Source organism: Opisthocomus hoazin, chromosome 5 (genome assembly GCF_030867145.1).
Source record: "Opisthocomus hoazin isolate bOpiHoa1 chromosome 5, bOpiHoa1.hap1, whole genome shotgun sequence".
Classification (NCBI taxonomy): domain Eukaryota; kingdom Metazoa; phylum Chordata; class Aves; order Opisthocomiformes; family Opisthocomidae; genus Opisthocomus; species Opisthocomus hoazin.
The window spans coordinates 9,692,999-9,716,270 of NC_134418.1; the positions used below are offsets into that span (position 1 = coordinate 9,692,999).

At 50.6% G+C, this 23,272-nt stretch overlaps 1 protein-coding gene across 6 annotated transcripts in view; it reads left to right on the forward strand.

The window, feature by feature from the left end:
- The first annotated feature begins 7,389 nt into the window (after window positions 1–7,389).
- The window catches only part of FGFR3 (fibroblast growth factor receptor 3), a 56,836-nt gene continuing 40,953 nt past the window's right edge, over window positions 7,390–23,272 (forward strand). For all 6 annotated transcript variants that reach the window (XM_075420365.1, XM_075420366.1, XM_075420368.1 and 3 more), the window contains exons 1-2: window positions 7,390–7,469; window positions 7,627–7,867. In XM_075420365.1, the coding sequence (XP_075276480.1) occupies window positions 7,675–7,867 (193 nt within the window). In that variant the 5' untranslated portion in view covers window positions 7,390–7,469; window positions 7,627–7,674. The remainder of the gene's footprint in view (window positions 7,470–7,626; window positions 7,868–23,272) is intronic.

Consider the following 23,272-nt stretch of genomic DNA (forward strand, 5'->3'; position numbering starts at 1 on the left):
TAGGGCAGAGTAGAAGGGGAGGAGAACCTTCCTCGACCTGCTGGCCACACTCCTCCTAATGCACCCCAGAATGCCATGGGCCTTCTTGGCAGCCAGGGCACACTGCTGGCTCCTGGTCAACTTGTCATCCACCAGGACACCCAAGTCCCTGTCCACAGAGCTGCTCTCCAGCAGGTCTGCCCCAAGCCTGCACTAGTGCATGCGGTTGTTCCTCCCCAGGTGCAGGACCCTGCACTTGCCGTTGTTGAATTTCATCAGGTTCCTCTCTGCCCAACTTTACAGCCTGTCCAGGTCTCACTGAACAGCAGCACAGCCTTCTGGTGTGTCCACCACTCCTGCCAGTTTTGTGTCATCAGCAAACTTGCTGAGGGTACACTCTAACTCTTCATCCAGTTCATTGATGAAGAAATTGAATCAGACTGGGCCCAGTATTGACCCCCAGGGAACACCACTAGTTACCAGCCTCCAACTAGAGTCAGTGCCGCTGATGAGAACCCTCTGAGTTCTGCCATTCAGCCAGTTCTCTACCCACCTCACCGACCACTCATCCAGCCCACACTTCCTGAGCTTCCCTAGGAGGATGTTACGGGAGACAGTGTCCAAAGCCTTGGTGAAGTCGAGTTAGGCAACATCCACTGCTCTCCCCTCATCTAATCAGTCAGTCATGCCATCGTAGAAAGCTATTAGATTGGTCAAGCATGATTTCCCCTTGGTGAATCCATGCTGACTACTCCTGATAACCCTCTTTTCCCCCCGTCAGCTGCTGAGCATCCAGGATCCCTCCATTATCAGCATAGAGAGACAGGCACCATCAGAAGACATTTAAGTTCAAAAAGCCATAGTTAGGAGGCATATAGCTCTCTACGTTGACCACAGGGACAGCCCAGGTCCGTCAGGTTCCTAACTCAGGTGCTTTGCTAACTTCACTTGAAAGTATGTGGGTTTTTCAACCTAAGCAGACACAGGTGACAAAGTGTTGCAGAGGCAGGAGATGCTCAAAGAGGGTGGGAAGTTTCCGGAGTCACAGTTAATAGTAAATCTGGGGGTAAACCTTGAGTTTTCTCTGTACATAAAAACCTTTGACCGGTCGGTGAATCTTTTACAAGGTGCTCAAGATCAGCAGTACCTGGCATCCAGTGTTTCCAAACATTTATTAATGATTCATCTGATCTACTGACCTAAAGCAAAATTAGCTGTGAAAAGCATGCCAAAGCCACGCAGGCCTTGCAGTGCTGATTCGCAACAACAGATCTGTCCCCCAGCACTTTTCCAGCCACATATTAAATGACTCAGCTTTTTCTTTCAGAACAGATAGAGCTGACCTGTGTTAAAATTGTATGCAACAGATGAGGGGGACTGACACCAAGTTCTGGAAAAACGCACCATGAGCGATTTCTTCATATAAAAGGACAATAAAGAAGAGAATTTCTATCCCAGGAAGAGCTCCCAGCATTGACTTCAGTTCTCCTCTAAGAAGCCTGCAGATGTTTGTCTGGTTTGGGAAGAAAGCACTCTCATTTATTCAAAACGTCCACTTGCCCACCTCACCCGGTGCCACCAGGACCACCGCCCACCCCTGCCCACTGCAGCATCCCAGCCTGGCAGGCGCTGGCGAGGCTCTTTGCACATTGCAAACTGCGCTATAGCTTGAGCAATCAATTCCCTCCCTAGGAAAGAGGCGGCTAGAGCATCGCAGTGTTCCTGGAATGTTTGGAAATACTTGTCAAAACACGACTCCGGTTTCATTGTTAGTTCTATTAACATTCAAACATTTCCCTTGTTGATTAAAGGCATTGGCTCCATGCGAAGTCTTAAAGTCAATACCTACCTGCCTCCTATCCAATTTCTTATGCAACTGCTGCTTTCCACACCACAAATGTTTTTCTCTTAATGATGAATGAAATGATTTATGCCACAATTACTACACAGAGGCCTTTCGGGGCTGACGGAGGCCAAACCTCCCTGACCACAGGTTGCATTCTTCGTGATGTTTGATCTGAACATCCAGCATGCTGCGTGAGGGGAATCACATTTCTGCAAAAGCACAAGGTCCCTGAGGTAGTTATCACTTTATTATAACAGAGTTGGATGTGGTCCCAAAGATGAGCTGCAGACCAGGAGTTGGTGTTTGGGAAGGCAGTTCACCTTCCTGGGCTTTGGAGTGACCATGTGTGCTGTGGGGATAATAACACTGAACTATGCCTTATAGAGTTATCTCTGTTTATAAAGTATTCTGAGACCCTCAATTGCTTTTCCACTGCAAAGCTGCTGGATGTGCACGTTGGATCTGGAACACATATGTATATTGCTTCTTATTTCAAAGACCGGCAAAAGCTAGAGAGCCACTCAATCCTGTAACATATCCTGTATGCTTAATACACCAACACGTGTCTGATCCACCCACCTTATCTCTGCAGCAGAACATGCCCAGAGCGGAGCTTGCACCATGTTTGTTGGAAAAATAAAGCTACCACAGGAACGGCAAGGAGATAGACATAAAAATCAGCCTCTAGATGTGGCTGGGCTGGAGTCAGACGCAGCCCTGTGTCAGCATTGGTTTGTGGGAGCACACAGGCTGTATTAGAGCAGAGTTAGGAATGGCTGATTTGTCCCCGTATTCAAGCCTTCCCCTGGAGTAAGACGATGTGCCACTGAGAAAGAGCTTGCCTAAAAGTTGTAGTAATAACGCCCTCACATTGACTAGAATTCCGCTGACCCTAACAGGTGAAAGACTTCAGCTCATATTTGTTTTAGGATGTGGCTGTTTATTCTGAAAGCTCCCACACTGCTCACTACGCTTCTCTTTCCCTAGCATGGAGTGGGGCAGAGCAGGGGAGAAGCCCCCGGAGAAAGGAGGGTATGGAGGTGGCCAGCAGGCCATACAGCAGGGCCGGGACCTGGGGAAGAGCCCAGTGTGTGACGTCTCCGAAGGGCTGGAGATAAGGGGTGTTTCTTACCCCCGGTTGTGGGTGGGCAGCAAGGATGGATGGGAAGCAGCAGGATGGACAGGCAGCAGCAGGCAGCCGGTGTCCTTTGATGGTCTCTGGTCGCAACAAGGAGAGAGGACTTCAAGTGTGGCCACTGGGCTCCCAGAAGCTCATCTTGGCAGCTGTGTGGTTTCTCCTCACAGGCACCAGTCCTCACAGGCTGGTGGGGGATTAAACAGGTTGTGGCTTCGTTTCAAGCACCCCCCAAAGCAAGGTGCCCTGCTACACCCGCAAGCGCAACGCCCCAGCCTGTGTTTTCTGGAAATGTCCTGCGTTGTGATGGCGTGAATAGGTCTGGCAGGCAGAAGCGATCGTTGCCTTCTCCTCTCCAGGCTCCAGAGCATTGTCTTGGTTTACTCCAAAGTCTGGGAACACCCAGCCTGTGCTGGTGGTCAGTGGCACCTCCGAGAGCTTCTCACCACCCCGGCACAGTCCCTCGGCCGCGCACACAGCGGCTGTGCTGAGTCAGCATTATGTCAAGTTCTGATTTTAAATCTTTGCTTCTCACACCCTCCACAGGCTCTCTCCAGTTGCTTTTTTTTTTTTCCTTCTGCTTCCTCCAATCGTCTGCTTTGCTCTCCAGGCTGCCAAATTATTTCACCTCTGCCAGCACCTCCCCGCACACAGCTCTTGCAGAAGAGACTCGCTCCAGCCCACTCATTCCTCCTTATTTCACTTCAAATCAAACAATTTGCCCCTTGCAGAGCCCTCTATTCCTCATCCATCCACGCTGTTCAGTGGGAATCAAATCCCACAGGATGCAGTTGTGTTGCAACCAGCTCACACAGGGTGCAGGCACAGAGAGAGCCTTCACAGGGTGGCTTAACCTCTCACTGTATTTACCCTGACAATCACTTGGATCCTTAATCTTAGCAACGACGACTTTCGGCTTGAAATTCAATAAACCTGCCTGGATCCGCAGTCCTTTGGGCTGGCTAGCTAATAAAAAAAGGTTTAGCCATTCCAACGCACCTTATTGACATAAATGGATAGCGACATGAGCTCTGGAAAACGTACCGCAGCGTCTGCATCCATTGATGCTATTTAACCCTTGGATGCTGAGGGTGGACAGCTTGGGCTTCTGTTCACGCACACTGACACTGATCTCTGAACCAATATTTCAATTCTGTCTCCTATGAGCTCGTAACTGTCCATCGGGCTGAAAGAACAGCTCGTCACAGCACTGTGGGGCTGCTACACTCAGCCTGGCTCACAAGTCGGCTAACAAGCCCCGGTTTTGATAAGAAATATTTGGCGGTATTTAGTGTGTGTACCTAACTAGATATGATTCAGAGACTCATGTGACCACTCCTCTGATCAAACTTGCCAGTGTATTAAAACTTCAGCTGAAGTTTCACCTACTTCATGGCTTTGTTCCTGCTCAGTATTGATTCAGGAATTGCTTTCTGCCTGCTAAGGAAGCAAGTTCTGTGAGGATGGGGATGCATGGCGGTACCAGCCCCCAGTATCGTTTTTGCAAGCACTGCGTCAGCTTGGGGTGGCCCCTGTGCTCCGCCATCTGCTTTGTTAAATATGACAGCTCAGATATGCGGGCGGGTGGCTTGCAGCAGTGCACAGGAGAGATCGCAGGGGGAAGGGGAGCAGCTCATGCCACTGCAGCCCATCTCACCGCACGCCCTCCTCCAGCAATGCCACCAAATGTGACTCACGGGGAGCCTCGGCCCTAAGGGCTTTCGGACAGGCATCTCAGTGTTTGTCCCCTCCTCGTCTTCCGGACAGAGAGGCAAAAGGGTCTGCTCAAAGCACAGAATCATAGAATCATAGAATTATTTGGGTTGGAAGGGACCTTAAAGATCATCTAGTTCCAACCCCCCTGCCATGAGCAGGGACATCTTCCACCAGACCAGGTTGCTCAGAACTTCATCACGCCTGGAGACGATTTTGCTGACAGCGGCCTGTGTTTAATTTATTTTGAGATTATCAACAGGTTGCACTTTCAGAGAGATTAGCAGCCTCCCTCCCAGGCAGGGCGTCGCAGAGAGGTTGTTTAGCCATGCCAATGACCCCAGGGCCTGCAATGCCCTCCAAATCTCTTCCTGGGACGGCTGCTCTCGGTGGCCGAGCCCCCAGTGAGGTCCAGGCAGATGGAGGTGCCGCGGAAGCATTGACAGTGACAGGCTTGGACACTGAGAGCACCGCTGACCACCTTGTCTTTCAGCCAATTGCTTGGAAAAAGGCGGGTGCTCACCATCCCTGAGCTGCTGAAAGGGGTTTGATTTTCATCACTGGCAGCTCTGGATATTAAGGGCATAAACTAATACAAAGTTCTGGGAAGGGAATGTTTATAAAGGGTAGAAGGAGAACAAACACACTGGCAGCGAGAGTATCCCCGCATGAAGGGGAGCGTGTGCTCCTGGCTTGAGGGGGAAGGAAGACTTTGGGGTTAATATGTGGCTTACGGCATAGCAGTTCTAAAATAAATGCAGGGTTGTGTTGTGCAGGGTTTACTAGTCTACGTACATGGATTTTTTATAGTTAGAAAGTGGCTGAGACACAGTCCAGAGCCGTAGGTTTTGCTACACGGCACTACATCCCAGGCTGTGTTACAGTGGCCGCCGCAGTGACGAAGCAGCATCAGAAAATCTGCGCTTAATCGGGTCTGTGCTCCCCGGCCCCACGTGAGTGTGCTGCACCAGAGGTTAATCAACGGGAAGCCTAAAAATATCCCACTCCAGGGAAAACTGCGCACCTTGAAGTCCTTCATACGGGACTATCTCAATACCCCTTTGATTTCCTGTTGTAAAGGGCTTCCAAATGTTATAAGCCTTTAGTTTGCCTCCAAATGAAAACGAGTTCAAAACCATTAAAGGGCTGAGCTGACTTGATCCGAAATGCAGATCTTTACAGCTCCCAGCAACCTTAGAGCTTCCCGGGCTCAAATCGGCCGTTTCCGTCCTATTACCCCTCTCCAGGAGCATCACGAAAAGTGTTTGCCTTCACCTGACACGGAGGAACAGTCACTGTGGCGCTTCTGAAACGCACCCGCAGCGTGAGAAACCACCTCGAATTCCCACTAATGTTTCTATTTTAGGAAAGCTCCTGATCCTCCATTGCTGCTCTCCCCTCGGAAAATGGGGATCATAATCGTAACAATAACGGGTGTTGCTCCTACCCTGCTGGCTTTACATGAGATCAGAATTTGGCCCTGCTTTTGCAGAAAGTCATCTTCAAAATAACGACGGCGACAACTCCCCACGCACTGTTATAACTGTGCTGCTGCTGTTGTTTTTGTTTTTATCGATTTTCTGGCACCTCCATCACAGCAGCCGTGAGAGCAAACTTGGCACAGTTTGACACGCTGCCAAGCCATCGCTGCAACGGCGAAACAACCGCATTTTATTTATACGTCTGCTTTTCCCCCCATTGTTTTCCTTCAAACCGACGGTGTCACTGGCGAGGGTCTCCGCTGACATGTCGGATTTCCTCGCCGCGGCCCCGTCTCAATGCTTCCCCACACAATGCAACAGTATTGAGATGTCAGAGCCTCTGCGCCTGATAAAGGTGTCAAGACGGATCCCGGTCGCAGCGACAGCAGCGCGAACGCCAAGCCCTCCGTGGCGGCCGCGAGCGATCCCCGCCGTGCGCCCCTCCATGAAAGCCGAACCTCCACACCGCCCCGGCTTTTCCTCCGACCCGAACCACCTCGGCCTGGCTGTTCTGCGGGTTGGGTTTTTGGGCCGCTATCGCTGAGCGTTTTCAGCTCTGACAACGCTTTCATCTATTTTCAGTGAATGAGCTGCTGCGTCGAGGGGGATTAAAGCGGAGCCGTGACTCCTCTGCGCGCAGCAGCTCGGATCGCTTGCCAGCGATAACTGACGCGTGTCACTCAGGCAGCTCGGCCGCGTCGGGGGTCTCTGAGACAACCCCGATGTCCCAAATCCTAACTATCATCTATCACCATAAACGTGACTAGATACAAGTGACGTTTAATCAGATCTGATTGAAGTCGGGAGCGCAGCCAGCGGCAGCAAACGCGCAGAGCCCGCCGAGCCTGCGATCGCTCCCACCCGTAACACGCAGCGATTCCGGGTGTCTGGCGGGTGAAGTCGGGGTGCTCGAGGCCGGCTGGCAGCTTGCCTTCGGGGTACGCTGCGGCCACCCGCCCGGTGCACGACCCCCGGCTGCGCCTGCGCTCTGCCCCGGGCCGAGGGACCCCCTCCGGCCCGCTCCCCCCGCACAACGCCCTGTCACCGGGCCAGCAGCTCGGCGCCCGACCCCCCCCGCGCATCCCCGGAGCGGGGCGGTGGGGCGCGGCCCCCCGCGGCGGCGGGGCGGGGCGGGGCGGGGCGGGGCGGGCGGCCCGGCGGGCGGGGACATCGCTGCCGCCCCGCGCCGCGCCGAGCAGACGCAGGAGCGCCGCGGCGGCGGGCGGGCGGGCGAGCGGACGGCGGCGGCGGGGAGGGGGGAAGCGCGCTGCGTCCCTCCATGCGCGGTGCGCGGCCGGCCGCGGGGCTTGCGCAGGTAGGCGCCCCGAGCTGCTTTACTCCCTCCGCCACTTTTTTACCCCTCCCTCCCTTTTTACTCTGATTTTCCCCTCTGTGTGGGCAGCGGGGCGGGGGGATGGCTCCTGCCCCCCCCCGCCCCGTCCCGCTGAGCGCGTCTCTCCCTCTCCCGGCAGCGCGGCGGCGGAGCGGAGCGGTGAGCGGCGGCAGCATGCGGCCGGGGGATGTCTGAGGCGGGCGGTGCGGCGGAGGCGGCCGCGCTGCCCCGGAGCCGGGCCGGAGGGATGCGGGCGGCCCGGGGCTCCTCCGCCTGGTGCCTGTGGCTGTGGCTGTGCCTGGCGGCGGGCGGCGGAGGGCTGCCGGCGGCGCGGCGGGGCGGCGGGCCGGCGGCGGAGAGGAGCGGCGGGCAGCGCGCAGGTAAGGCTCGGCGGGACGGGACGGGACGGGACGGGACGGGGGGGTGTCGGTTGGCTCCCGGCGGTGGCGGGACCCGCAGCACCCCGGGCCCGACCCGCGGCCGGGCTGGGGAAGGAGCGGGGCCTCCCCACGCGTGGGGCCGCGCAGCTTCGGCGCCCGTCGGAAGGGCTCCGGCCGTGCGCGCTGGGGGGGAGAGGCGGGGAAGGGTCGCTTGTGTCCCCGCCTTGGGAGCCAAACCGGAGTCGCGACAGCTCCGGGTGCGCGCGCGCTGTGTCGCGACTCGGGGGCTGGGAACGACGGTTCGGGGGAGCCGGGCAAGGTGTCCCGTCCCGTCCCCCCCCCCCCCCGAGCGGCAGCCAGCGAAAAGCAGTTAACACGTCGGACAAAAGCCGTCTTGTTCGGATTCTTTCTTTTTTTTCTTCTTCTTCTTTTTAAATATACGGCGGGTTTGAAACGTCGTGTCTCCCTGACACGCCTCAGCTGCTACCTGAGTCCCTGTTTATTTTTCAAAGCTCTCTAATGGAAGGGAGCCCCCTCGCAGCCCCCCGTCTTCGGGGCTGCGTGTACCCGGCAGAAAGTTTCCATTGTTCGGGAAAGGGCTTGGAGCCTGTTTGCCAAAAAAGTGACAGGGGAATAAATGGGCTTCGTGGAGGCTCGGGGGTGGGGGCATTACTTTCATACCCCTTTTGGTTAAAGCTATAAATCACACTGGGGGTTGGTTTTGCTTCCGAGAAAGTCCTAATAAAACACCAGATTCTTAGTGTAACTCGTTTGGCTCATTTTTCACAGCCAAAAGAATTGATTTATGGGGCAACGTCTCGGCGACGTGGTCAGAGCAGATGAGGTCGGTGCGCGGGAGGAAGCGAGCAGCCTGTGCTGGTCACAGCGGTGGGAAGCGGCAGAAGCGAAGTGTCCCCAGTTCTCCCCATTTTAGCCTGAGGGATGTGTCGGTGCTGGCACTTCAGACACGGATGTACCCACGGGAGTGGGGAGCAACATTGGTGCCTGCCTTGGCGGTCCCCTGGGTTTGCACCTGCATCTTCAGCCCGTAGCTTGGGGTTGACAGTGTGGTCAAGTGGTGCTAAACCCTTCCCGAGCTCTAAGACACCCTTGCACGTTGAGGTTCTAGGATGCTGTTTGAATCGTAAGGAGCGGTGTACCTGGCGGCCACGCTGAGGGAAGCGTCCCTCCAGTGATGTCTGTGAGCTGAGCGACTGGTTGGGATTTCCGGGGTCTCCGGTGGAAGTCCTCAGGATGGGCTCTCTTACCGCTCTGTCAGGTTTCTCCAAAGTAAAGGTGTCTCTGTGAAACCCCCCTGGTGCTCCCCCGGTGCAGGATTCGGCCCTGAGCAGAGGGTTCCCGTTAACCCCAACACCCAGCGACATCTCCAGGGCTTGTCCCGTCGCTGTGAGCTGCTGGAGGCTCCCTCGGGTGGGGGGCTGCGAGGACGGGGGGAGCTTTGCGATGCCGGTGGCTCTTCCACCACCGACCACGTGCGTGGGGAAGCGTGAAGTCGGTGCTGTTCGCCCGGCTCCGCACCCAAGCCAGCGGCCCCGCCAGTGCAGGGGCACCCGCTGCCCGTCCGACCTGGGGGGGAGAAAGGTTGTACAAAAGAAACTGTAAAGAATATAAACCTTCAGAGCCAAGTAAAAACACGTTTTACTTTTTCAGTCTTTTTGAATTGAATGGTAAAAAGCAAATTCTTTCTCCTAGTCAAATGGGCCATGGGGTATTGGCTCATTACTGAGGGTTGTTGTTCGCTGGGCTTTGCATTTACAGTCTAAGGCCTTATTTTCCATAAAGGGGCTTGGAAGGATTTTTCCCCAGTGATCTAATTCTCCACACGGGGCTGTGAAGGCTATAACAGCTACTGCTTTGTGCCTATACGCAGCTACATAAAACACACATTGAAGGGAGGCATTCTCGAGGTATGTGTATGTTTGCTAATATGAATACTCGCTATTAGCGGAGGTGGAGGGGGTGCAGGTTTTAACATCTCCGCAGGGAGGTGTTCGGCTGTTGGCAGGAAGGAGGCAGATGGCGGGGCTGTTGCTGAATAGAAGCTAAACTAAAAACACCAGGGGCCTCATCTGGGCTGAGTTTCTCTTCTCTCCCTTTCTCGGTGCTGCTGCAGGAAGAACAATGTTCAAATTTCCCCCCCCTTCTTTTTTTTTTTTTCTTTTTTTTTATGAATGAAAGTAGAGAGGCGAGGCAGGATTGAATGTGTATGTCATTCAGGGGCTATGACAGAGATGATTAGGGAGGTCAGTGAACTCCTTTGCAGCCTTGAGCATGCGGTCACTCTATTCAGCAGCCACAGAATAGACATCAATATAAAAAAGCCCGTCCAATTTGCATTAGTATTCAGATAAAGATATTACTTCGTACGATTTGTGAATGTCAAGTAACGCTGGCTGTTTCCTTAGAGAGCAGACCAACCGAAATGGCAGCGTTTCGCTTTTAAAAACTTCTGATAACCGGCCTGTCTCCTGTAGCTGGTTTCTGTGTGTCTGTCTGCGTATGGTATACGTGAAAAAAGGGAATTTCTGGGCTTCTTAGGATTTGCATTGCACTAGTTGACTGCTAAAGCTGTCTGTGTGAATTGAGACAGTTTGTATAGAGAGCTGCTAACGTTGGAGCAGGGTTGTGTGGGAATGGGAGAAATCTGTCAGGAGCAAGAACTGAAGTTCCCTAGTGCAGCAGTGGAGTCAAATTGTCACCCAGATTTACTGCACAGGCAGTTTGCAAGCCAGAAGAACAGAAAAGGGGCCGTTTTGGGACTTAAGTTGAATGGGAGGGCACGTACCCATTCCTATGGCTTTTCTGCTGGGACAGAACTGGTGATGTGCTGGGTGCGATGTTTCTCTTCACGCAGCCGATGGCAGCCGGGCTCTTGCAGCCTTCCAGCCTGTGCCCAGCGAGGGGTCCAAGGTGTAGGGTGCGGCGACCCACGTCGCTTCGCTTTGTGTATCTGAGGGTTTCAAAGTTCACCCTGAAGTTACAAGGGTATTGAAGTCAGTGCCAAATGGCACCGGCCGATCCTGGAGCTGGCCTCGGGGTTTGCGCATTAAAACCCTGTAACGAGAGTCTCTTCTATCTTGGTGGTGCTCCTACTTTGTGCCTGAGACCAGAAGTGCTTTAGATTTGTTGGGCAGCTATGAGCGATACAGTTTTGAGATTAAAAGTTGATCAATTTGTTCTCATTAATAGCAGCTAAAAAAGCTAATTAAATCTTTAACGTAAAGACTAGCGTATTTTACTGAGCAATAAAATAAGAGGACTGGAGTAAAGGATGATGAAATATGGCTGCTTTTTTTAAAAATCTATTTCTTGCCTAGCAAATGGTGGACTAGAAAGTCTGTTCCAGTGCAGAGACGGACTCATTAATGTATTCAGTACTAGCTGTATAACATCACGTCTTCTACGCGTATTGACAAGGGCCACTCCAATTAAATCCGAGACTTTTTTTCTTTTAATTAAGACTTTATTGACAACCACTGAGTAGGGAACATGATGAAAGTAAATCTGAAAATTGTGTAGCGAAGTGTTGATCTGCTGATTAAATCATGCAATTAAAGTAAGCCACTGTGACCAGTGTGTTAGCTTTTACAACTCCCTCCAACACATCTTCGGTGCTGTTTGGGAAAGCGTACCTGTCCCGAAGCCTAAATCTAAGTGTGGTTTTTGAAGTTAGGCAAACGCTGAAGAAGTCTTGATTGCTGCATCCCCACCGCCTCTGGACTGTTTCCGTCCAGTGGGACCCAGTTAGCTGCCTGGACAAAGCTTAAATTTTGAATGAAGCTGGAGGAGGACTTTTTTTTCCTCCTCTATAGGTCTGGGAAACAAAGTTTTACCTCTTAAAATATGGTCTATAAAAGTGAACTTTGACATCCAACTATATGCTTAGAAAGCTGTCCTCCCTGAAAACTTATTGCATACATCTGCTCTTTTACCTGGAGACCCTAAAAGATAGGGCATCGCCCCAGTTCCTGCGCAGTTAATAAAATTTCCAGTTTACAGAAGCGTTTGACTAAGATGTTTCTGACAGTCAGCTGGCACACAGAGCTGTGACCGAAAGCATTAGCTGAACCTTAATTTCAGCGAAGGCTGGGGCATGGCCTGCCGGTAGGTTTTTCTGGCTGGTGGCTGAAGTGTGTGGGATCCAGCGCAGGAGCCTGGGCATGAGCCCTGAGGCTGCAGAATAGGTAGAGAACTGGCTGTGTTGTCCTCATGGTTTAGCTGCTGGCAATTTTTAGCAGGAAAGTTACAAATTCAGATATTTCTGTTAAAAACACAGGTGAAATTCCTTTGCCAGTTTGATGACTTTTTCCCAGCTAGACTGGACCTAACACACAGATGATCGATGAAACCAACTTTATTTTTATTATTTCCCTGTCTGAATAGACGCTTCTGTTTTTCCTGCTGTGCTCCGTGCTTTAATGTTTCCTGTGTCCTGGGAGTTTGTCTGGCTCTGCATACCTGTTTCTTATTTCTGGCTCTTCAAAAAAAAGTGGTTTGAAATCGCCTGCTGACTTGGCGCCATCCAAGCCACTCGATAGAGTGGTTTCATGGACCTGTTTTAGTGTTTGCGGCTTCTTTTCTTTTAATACTGGTTAGTTAATAAACTTCATTCTCCTCCACTACCAGGCTGGATGCTAGAGAGGATGGTGGCTTGGTAAGAATTTGCCGTATATATTTTTTGTTTTTTCAGCAAATGGGACAGTGGTTCAGCAAAGCCTCTCCTGGTATGTGAAAGCGGGCAGTCCCGGCTGTTAGGAGGAGTAAATCCGATAGCACCCCCTATGCAAACTCCAAGCTAAAACCATGTCTGAAGACTCAGTGCTCAAAGCACCTTAAAATACCTTGTTACAGCCTGACTTTTTTTTTCCTTGGCCTCCTACATTGCTTATCAGTTTACAGTTTGCCCCTCTTTTGGCTGATTATCTGGTGATCTTGTGAAAAAAAAAAAAAAAAAAAAGAATACTTTTTCTCTGTCCTGGTGCCCCTTTCCGATACGCTCACAGCTCAGGTTGCCCAGTGTCGTAGATATGATTTAGAGCTCTGGATGTGTGAAGAAGGGCTTTTATTCCTGCGGTGAATGCGGTATTCCTGGTGTGCTTACCCCTGAAGTATCTGCTCCTTGGCTTGAATGACCAGGAAGTTTCTGTAATATCAAAAGCAAACAAGAGCAGTGAGATATGAGCAGAGTAAAACCTTTGGTAAACTTAGTTAAAATGTGAAAGGTAATCAGACATAAACCTGCCCTATTATTCTGATAGGCTATCTGGGGGGTTGTCGTGTTCAGGTGGATAGGGACTGGCCAGGTAGTTAAATCAATTTTTTTTTTTTCCCCCCCTTTCTTTTCTTTCTGTGACACTCAGGTTACACAATGTAGCAAAGCTTTTTTTTTGAAGAATAGCAGCACAGTCAAGTAAGAAAACATTTCCCCAATAACTGCTTCAGTTTCAGATGTGATGGTGTGGTATTTGTTGTGGAGAGGGAGGTAGGTCTTGTGTGCTGGCCTTGCTTTCTCAAATCCAGAAAGCACGGGAGGATAAAGAGTTGGTTAAATGAAAAGGTTATATTAAAACTTGGAAGCAGATTTCTTTATCGCACGGAGCTGTATGCAAAACAATTACCATGTACTTACACGTTCAGCATCTGTGAGATTTGCGGCTGTGCCATTTCTGCAAGTTGCAAGGGGTTAAAAGTATTAATGACTCAGAAGTGAGAAGGGTTCCAAGTTTTCGGGTGAGGGAAGGGCGCAGTCTAGGAGCACTCTCCGCGAGCAAGCGAAGCCTCGTGCGCTGTGGTGTGTGCTGAAGGAGCACCGCGGCACGAGGACCCCAGCATTGATGTTTGCACCCAGGGCTCGTGCTGTGAGCTCTTGAACTACCTGCAAATGTCCGGCTGCCACATGGCAGCATCTTGGTTTGGTTTTGTTTTTTTCCCTTCTTTTCATTTTCACCCAAGGGGCCAAGCTGTCGCTGTGTCCCTTAGTCTGAGGATAAGGTTTTTTAGGGAAAGGAGGTATCGTGGTGCATCATGGCATGCCAGAAACCCACAAGGGTGGCTTCCCAGCTCCTGCTGTTTGATACCTGATGAAAGTATTTGTTGTGCTTATCTTCATTTAATGCTTTTGCCCCCCAAAGTGGAGTGGTTTACAGTTGTTTCTTGCACCAAACTACCTTGTGCCGTTCAGAAGGAATCTCACTAGTGTAGTTAGATCAGTAAAGCTTTGGAGACCAGACTACAGCTAGGTTGGAAGGATTCAGCTACTACCCTGGAGTAAAATGGAGTTGAAGCGTTTCAGAGTTGACCTGAGGCGAGTTGCGTGTAGCGGAGTCAGCGAACTTTCTGGGTGTTGCTTAGGCGCCAAACCTTGCGGTGGTTATGTGGCGTGCAGGTGAGCTCTCGCTGATGCCAGGAGTGAGGAGCAATGCAGGCAAGAAGCGGAGAACTCAACAGTCGTAGAGCTCCGAGATGGGTGCGAAGGTTGAGAGCATCTCCGAGGCTCCTCTTGCAAAATTTAGGTGGCACCTGGCCTCTGTGGAGATGGGGTGCAGACGTGGTCCCCGTTGCAGGACCCATGTCCCAGAAGCTGTCTGGTCCCCTGTGTCTCTGCCAGTGGCTCTGCGGAGGGACTTACTGGTGGGGTTCGTTGTGGCATGGGGCAGGGGAGAGGGCATGGGAAGCCCTGGAGCTGTTACTGCTCTGGGCCTCACTGGGTGCCACAGGGTGACATGCATCACCCCAGACTGACAGACAACTCATCCCCTCTTACAGAATCACAGAATGTTCGGGGTTGGAAGGGGAAGGTGAAATACGCATCTATGGAGGCTTTTCGGTGCGGGGAGCTGTGGGAGATGTTCCCGGGTCTGGATGATGAGACCAGCCCTTGTCAACCTTACTCTTTCCCTGTCAAAGAACTGAAGAGCTCCCAAGAATTGGATTTTTAGTTTTGCTTTGATGCTTGGCAGAGCTTGTAAAGATCCTTTAGGGCAAGTCTGGCTCCCGGTTCGGAGGGTTGTTGCTTTGTTTGGGGGTTTCGCTGTTCTCCGCTGCTTGTAGTCCTGTAAAAATAATAATGAGGTCCTGATCTTGCGCCTATTGAATCCTCAGCAAAAAAGCCCCCATTGATTTCCAAGGGAGCAGGCTGAAGCCCTTCACAGATCGTGGTGGGAGCAGCTATTTAGCATAAGCAGGGATTGTTTGGCAGGTTTTCTAATGACCCAAACATTTTAACAAGCAGAGGAAACTCGGCGGGTAAAAGGACTCCCTGGTTTGGGGGTGGGGAGATGCCGCGCGCTGCTCCGTGGTGCCGGCTCGCCGTGACCTCCCCGTTCCGCTCAGCCTGCTGGAACGCAGACCGGCGCTTCTTCGCGTCTCGGTTTTGACAACTCCGGCTTTGACGCAGGCCGGCGGCAGCATGGCAGCCCAAACGCCAGCGCCGGAGGCCACGTGATGGCCACTGCCTGGGCCCGCCGTGACCGAGTCCCGCGTGGAGCCGAGCACCAGCGCCGGCCACCATCCCCTCGCGCCCCGTACTCGTCGCCATCGTATCAATGTCAGCCGGCATTAGCCCCCAGCGCCGTGATCCGTGAGCCGCACAATGCGCTGGGGAAAGTGTTAATAATCCCCCGCAGGGGTCCGCGGGCCAGCGGGGCCGAGCCGGCCCTGCCCGTGGGCACGATGGGACGGGAGCCGGCGTTTGGGTTTCTTCGTATCTCCCCTTGCACATGCAAGACTCGAGCACAAGAAATTCCCTCCCAGCAAAATATTTCGGCAGCGTGTTTGGAGACTGTAGGTCTTGAACTAGCCCCTGATTTGATTTTGGTTTAAATTTTTTTTTTAAACTTCTCTCTATAGATTCCCCCAGGCAAGCATTTTGTTTCTAGCCGGCAGCAGAGTCTGTGCGAGACGAGCGTGCTGATTCCCCGTGGTGTTCTTTGGGACAAGGGGTATCAGAGCTGAAAGTGAAGAGGAAAAACCAGTTGCAGTGGGAAGATTAGGGAGTTAAGAGTGTGCCCTGACAACTAGCGTGTGCAACCGGAGATAAATCCTCCATGAGCCTGTCTTTAATTAAAAGAATGATTGGAATTAGGCATAGTACCGTCTCTCCTGATGTATGTCATGTGTATCTGTACAAATAAAGCATTTTTGGAGAGGGAGAAGAGAAAAACACCAGATTTTAATCTTCCTTTGGTAGCCGATATGTCTGCCTTTTGAAAGGGCACATTTCTCCCTGTCTTAGAGTACCCAGGCTTGTTGACAGTAAACAACTGTCACTTGGCAGTTTATGAAAGAAGAAGAATGTTGAAGAAAACATGTCCAGTTTAAATAGTTATGTTAATAGGCTGGGGATTCATGCAGAAGGGGGGGCTGGTACATGGAGGTGCATAAATTAGCTGGTATTTACTGCGTAAGAGATGAGCTGCGGGTGAACGCAGTTGGAAAAAAATAAAATAAAAAATACATTCATTTTCACAGCCGGTGTGTTACGCATGATCCCGCAGCTTTCTGTGAAAACCTTATATTTTTTTTTTTCCCCAGGGAAAATTCAGAAAGCCTCTGTCTTGGGGCGTGCGGGGCCCCTGGAGGCCCCTGGGTGGGGCGAGCCGCAGGGCTCCCACTGCCCGGCCCTAACGCTGCTTCACGCTGCGCGGGCAGCTCCCGGACCTCGCAGCCGCCCTGGCGTCTCCTTGGCCTCTGCTTCGCGGGGCTGATCCGAAGAGGAGACTGCGAGGAAACTGCCTCCCGATTTGCGAACTGATGAATTACAGAAAGGAAGGAAAAAAAAAAAAGTTTAGAAGTAGCAGATGGTGTCTTCTCTGCATCCCTGCCCAAAGTTGCTACAAATCCATCACCCACCTTCTTCCAAGTTAAACCCTTGTGAACGTAGCGATTGATGAGCGAGCGCAAAGTGTTCCAGCTTGGCCCAAAGGCATCGGTGTCAAAAGCATAATGAGTGAGAGGCTGGTGTCAGGCACTTGAAATCTGTAATTAAGCATAAAAAGAAGTTTCAGGCTTTTCTGGCTCCTGATTTCCCTTGCTTGGGAATGAGGATATGAGCGGCTATTGGGGAGGGGGCTTGATATTAGTCTCAGAAGATACTGGGTAAAGCCACCCTCCTGCAACCCCAGCTCCCATCCTAGGTGGGATACAATGTAAATACAGTGAATACTCTGGAGTTTAAATAAATACGGTGTAGATGCTGTGTTACAGATATTCAGTCTTTCTTTCAGCTTTGGGTATCTCAGAGCAGGACACCTTGACAGCACCGTATTTTGCCCTCTTTTCAGGTAGAGCAGAGAGTGCTGCAGGAGAAAATGGGAACCTCCAGAGTACGGACGAAAGGGTCACACTTACTTTCTTTTTGGCCAGTGGTTCGATTGGTTAGTATTGCTGTTATTTGGCCAAGGAGGCAAAGGAAACCCAAAGCTGAAGCCTCCTGCTGCAGAAATGCTTTGAGATCTGCCCAGATAAAAAGGAAAATAACTCCTAGAAGGTGTTTATTGAGTTGTACCAGGACTCCAACCTGTGGATTATTTAGTGAAGGAATGAGATTTCCGCCTTATTTTTATGTGTGCTTGTGCTGGCATCTTGGGATTTGAGAAAGCAGTGGACTTCTCCATTGGGGAAAGTCTTTGTGGATGGATGGGAATGACGGGGAGGGGGGAGGAGTGGGGGGGACACAGCAGGGATTCTCCTTTGCCCCATCTCCCTCAGTGCAGGGGCAAAAAGGGGCAGGTTTGTACCCGTCACTCCAGTTTCAGCGGTGGGTCCCTGCCCACCTGGGCTGGATCTGGTGACCCCACGAAGTGTAAATCCCTCCTGCGAGGAGGAGCTGTCTGCGCTCTCTGAACAAGGTCATCTTGTGGGTGGAATGTGTTAGTCCTGGCAAAAAGGGCCTGAAACCTCCTCAGGTGCTTTCAAAATCCAAGTAAGTGTTTGAAGTGGAGGTTTACTCCCCCTCTGCCCCCTTCCTCCCGGTGCATAGTAAATGAGGTGTGGACAAGCAGTGCAGTCTTTGCAAGAATAACTTCACCTCGAGCCTGGCCATTTTGGGGATGAGAAGGAGCAGTTGGAGGAGCAACTCGTGTGTCTCAGGGCAAGGAGGAAGAGGAGAAGACCCTGAATTAGCCACCTGCCCTTAGAGAAGGGGGTGGAAGGGCCAGGCTGCTGTGGGCAGCTCTTGCTCCCTTCTGGGTGTATACATCAACATGGATAAATGCGTATAAATGTGTTGGGAAGTTGTCCATCTTCATGTCTTCGCTAGTGCGACGAGGTGGTGGTTCATCCATCCATCCCACCCCAGGGAGCATGGCAGGAGCTTAGCTCCGGTGCCTGACTTACAGACAAATCCAGCCCTTGGGCAGCTGCTGGGCTTAGTTTTTATCACCCACATTTTCCATCTGCTGGAGAGAAATAGCTATCTGCTTTTTCCCTCTGCTTGCCTGTTGCAGTGGCCATCCTTGCTGTCGCAACAGCGTCTGTCTCACTCGGACCCTTCGGTGCGCATTCATGGAGAGAAAGATGTTTAAGAAGTGTTTCTGGCGGGGGAAGGAAGGGAAAAGCTGGGAAAATCAGACTGTGGAGGACAGGGACGTTGGCTGAAAGTGCCTGTGGAAGGCCGCTGGCTCGTGCAGGCAGGACCAGCCATGTCCTGCTGCAGGACACTGGAAGTGACCCTCTGCAGAGAGTGCGTTTCCTTACAGAGACATTAAAATAGCTGTGTGTAGAGGTATCTAACCTGCTTCTGGCATTACTGGAGCCTAACGTAGTATGGTTTGTAGAAGATGATTGTTTGGGGGCATTAAAACTGCTGAAGGGAGTGGGAACCGAGACACGCATGACTTCTTTGAACTCTCTCTTAATTTATTACGCGCGGTCCGAAACCCGCCGTAATAGATACGGTTGCAGGAGACCATTAAAGGTCCGTTCTGGTGAACCTGATGCCCCACTGTTGCTGCTGGAAGTGATAAACCGCTGCGCTGGGGTCGGATGGTATGCGATGCCCTGAGTGTCTGCGCGTATGCATGGAAGCCGGTAAGCCCTGCTAATTTAGGGTTTGTTTTCCAAGTCTGTTTTCTATAACTCCATAGACTTAATACAAATAAAGAACCGACCAAGTTTCCTGTGAGAAGTGCAGAACAAATGCTAAGTGTGGGATTTGAACGCAGAAAGGTGAAAACAAAAATGTATACAGAAACAGCAAGTCAAACAAGCTGAAAAAATATTGTAAGGTTGATTTAACAGAGCAGTGAACTCCAAGCTGTCTAATCCTTTTAGCAGCCTTCTTTAAAGAGGAGAAATAAAAGAATTTTTGACATCTACTTTTCTTTTGCCATCTCTCCCAACTCTTTCTAATAATGCTGAAGGATAAGAGTTGAGTTTAGCACCAGGGCAAAGTGTTGCAGCTTTAGTTAAATGTGCTTTCTAAATAACACAATCTTCGTTTGTCGTTCTCGGCTTTAGATTAAAGTGGATCAGGCTTTCTGAAAGGAGATTACTGTTAAACTTCTCCAGTTTGGGTACCTGGCACCTAAATCTCGCTTGAGGCACTGAAATAACAGGCTTGGTTTTGAAAGATGCTGAGCCAGGTCAGGCTCTGCATTTAAATCGCTTAAGCACTCTCAAAATCTGACTATTCATTTTGATGCCTAGATATGGATTTCTGGTCTTAATCACTGACCTTTGCATTTCAAATGTTTGGCCTTTGTTTTCTTTACTAAGTATGCAGACAGAGCGGCCCCCAAATTATTATTTTGCCTTTTACACAGCTGAAAAGAGCTAGCAGAGAAGACTTGAAGGTCTGCGTCTTGTTACGGAGAAATAGAGATCTTTGAAAAATACCATTTTATGTAACTCAAGGGAAAATTACATAAAGAGAATATTGACTTATTTTCATTCACGTGAACATGATCCGTCATATATCTAAACCCTACAATCAGTTGGAAGAAAACCCACCCAAACTACCCTAAACCTTTGCCCTCTCTTAATCCGTGTACAAGAGGGGTTTTTTTTTTTTCAGATGTCCTTTTTTCCCCCCCTGAAATAGAGGCAATTGATAGGCTCATAAACAAATACCAAACATTAAGTCCTAATCTCCATATAGAGGAGCCTGACCCTTTTTATGGAGAGAGAGGGTAGAGGGAGGAAACGGGGCCAGCAGTTTGAGGTTTAATGCTTATTAAAGTTTTAGTGGGTGGGAAAATGCAATCAATAAATTTTGTTTAATGCCTCGAAACTGGTGTTAGTTTTCACTAGCTGCACTGGAGAGTAGTTTTCATTTTGAAACTAGGACACTCGTAGTTGGAATGACAATTAATGTGGAGTGAATATGGTCCCAGTTGGAAGCCGATTTTTTGAATAGCATGAAAACTCCCCCCACCTCCCCGCCTTGGCTCCGGAGTGGGGTAGCTTCCGTTTTTAATTAGCGAACCAGGCAAAATTTAGCTCATTGTGTCTTTCTGCTCCTTTGGCCCAGTGGATAGCTTGGATTTCTCCATCTTGCTGTCATGAGGCTGTTCTTTTTTATTTTTTTTCCTTCAGTTTTGGTGTGGGGATGAAGGGGGGGGGCTTCAGGATACTTGGGATTAAAGTCATTGTTCAGGGGTATTTGCAGCCAGCTGCCTGCATTAAATGAAGATTAGAGGAGCGCACATTAAAAGTGCGAGGGAAATGCAGAGGAGCTGGGATTTGGGAGCTGCATAGCTGTGAACCGAAGGGGAAAGGTTGGGGCTCTATGGCAAATTTTTTCTGATGCCATGTGATCTCAAAGCCTACTTCAGAAAAGCATCATAAGTACCAGAAAAGCATCACAAGTAACTGCCAGGGCCAGGTCTGGCAGGGAATTGTAAAGGCACCGTGAGTCTTTGCATCTCTAAAAAGTTCCTCCGACGTAAACCGAAACTTTTGGGCCTGGCGAACTTATGCATTGCTTAAAAATTCATCTGCAAGAGCACTTGAGAGGTGGTGAACCTTTTGTTAGAATTCATTAAATAGCTGAAAACCTGCCCTGGAGGTTAACTCCAAAATTAATGAATTTTTGAAGGATTTTGGGAAGGATATGAGAGTGTAAAGGAGGAGCCCAGAAAAAGTAACTCAGAAGAATTGTTCAGCAATGCATGCTTGTTCTTTTAAGCATTTTAGAAGACAGTTTAAAAATATTTCCAAAGATTGAGTCCTGTCTTTATGCCTTGTGGAACACCCATATGTGTCATCTGTTGTTCTTGTTGCAAGCTTTGCTAATTGCTTGGTGCATGTCACCCACAAAACCCTACCAGGTAGCCTGGTCCACAGAAGCAGGAGGTGTGGAGCACTGATGCTGAAGAGTGTAGGTTTGCTCAGGGCCTCCACGCTTCAGCAGGACCCAATCCTGCTCTGATGGAGGCTGGGGACAAGCTCTTGTTGGTCCGTTGGGATGCTGGGGAGCTGCGGTCCGTGCCTCAGTTTCCGTAGCTGCCTCCACTGGCTTCGAAAAGAGGTTGTGGTTGTTGCTTGCTTGCTGCAACGATGAGGTTTTTTTGGAGTGAAGAGCAGGAATGTAAAACATCAGCCGTTTTGTGGTGGGATCTGTCTGTTGAGATCAAGCCCAGATGCCCATGCCATGCTGTGCAGAGGCTGGGGCCAAGTTGGCCGCCGTTCCTCAGAGTCAACAAAAGGCAGACACCAAAAAGATGGTGATCCATCAGCAGAGTCTCTTGTGCTCCACCTAGGATCAGCCCAATGGGTGTCCCGTCACTCTACCTTGGCTGGGGAGCGGTCTGGGTTGACCACGTTTGGCCCCTGCGGTTGGGTGAGGTGGTCTGTGCGACATGTGGGCAAACCAGATGCAAGGGTGCGCTCACCCGTGTGCCACGCTGGGGCTGGTGTCATCCCCCTCGTGAGTGTGGACTGCAGGCATCTGGTACAGCTCACTGCTGCCCTCCTCTTGACTAAAGCACGAAGGCTTCGGCACCTGGGAGAGCAGGAACCATCTCCATGGGCATCCTTGAGCTGCTTCAGCACCAGCCAGGAGCTCTCGTAGGACGCATGGAGCAGCACAGCCTTGGGGACCTCGGCGTCCCCACGCTGCAAAGTGTCCGCTCCACCGTTCCCTCTCTTTAGGGACCGCCGATGAGGAAGTGGAGGAAGTTTCATATGAGTTCTTTGGTTTCTGTTAATAATAAATCGGGGAGTACAGAACTGTGAGATAGATACGGGTAGCGATTGCACTTTCTGGCCAAATTTTAAGGAAAACTCCCCATCGCTGCCTGTTGCTTTAAGCCAGCAAAGCTCCAGCTGAAGGCTGTCCTTGGGACAGGCTCTGGGCTCTCAGCAGCGACCAAAGCTTTGTGCCTCTTGGGTTTTGCATTTCCATTCTTGTTAGGTGTAGCCAGGAGACCCCTTTGATTTGTTCTCTGTTTTTTTTTTTCCTCCTCAGGGCTTTCCAAGTGCCACAGGGAAATCCTCCTGGCCAAAGTGTTTTTGTAACTATTTTAGCTTTGTGGTGATTTATTTCTTCTTCTAACTCTCAGCATCTGAATTGGGTGATTTGAGAAAACAGTCCATTAAAAGGAGGACACTGTAGAGTCCTGATGAATCCTGTTTTCTACTTGGGCCGGTGGAACAGAAAGCTAATTGCCAGTAGTAAATCCATTCAAAGGAGGGCTGGAGGGAGGGAGAAAAGCTAATATTCCTCCTTGAATGCCATTTAATCTCTGAAACCTTTCATGCAGATGTAAATTAGGATTTGCACAACAGAGTCAACAGTTGCTCCGTAGATAAGGCAGATTTGCAACATCTGCTTTTCCATTCGAGAAGCTGGTCCAAAGTCGCTGTTGGGGATAGCCAAGCTAAACACTAGAGAGTTTTTTTTTTTCTCTCTCCATAATCTCTTGTTTATGAAGAAAGCTGCATATGACAGAGCTAAACCTGGTTATCGTTCTGCTAATTCTCTAGGAAAAAAAGTTTGATTTCCTCCTTACAGAGATCCGAAAAAGCCCCCACTGGGTGGTAATACAGTGCCGCACACTTGTTAACGTCTTTGGAAGACACACTGGCTTGTGACAATTGCATAGGCCGCTGCAGTGGTAATACAGTGTAAGCAGTTTATCTTGCATGATTATCAAGAAAGGTATTTCAAGCTTTTCAGGAGAACTACCCCCCCCCCCCCCCCCCAGCAAACATATGCAATAGGTGAAAGATAAAGTGGAACCTTCGAATGAAGACGTGGTCTCCTAAAGGCACATTTCTCAATCACAGTTTAGGCTTTTACAGAAGCAACCAGCTCTTTTTATTTTTGCTGAGGTGTGAGCCCCATTGAGCCGGGGAGATAACCCAGCTGAACACCACTTCGGGAAATGGTGGTGCTTCGGCAAAGCATCCCACGCTGGAGTCCCTTCTTCCCGGGATGGCTGC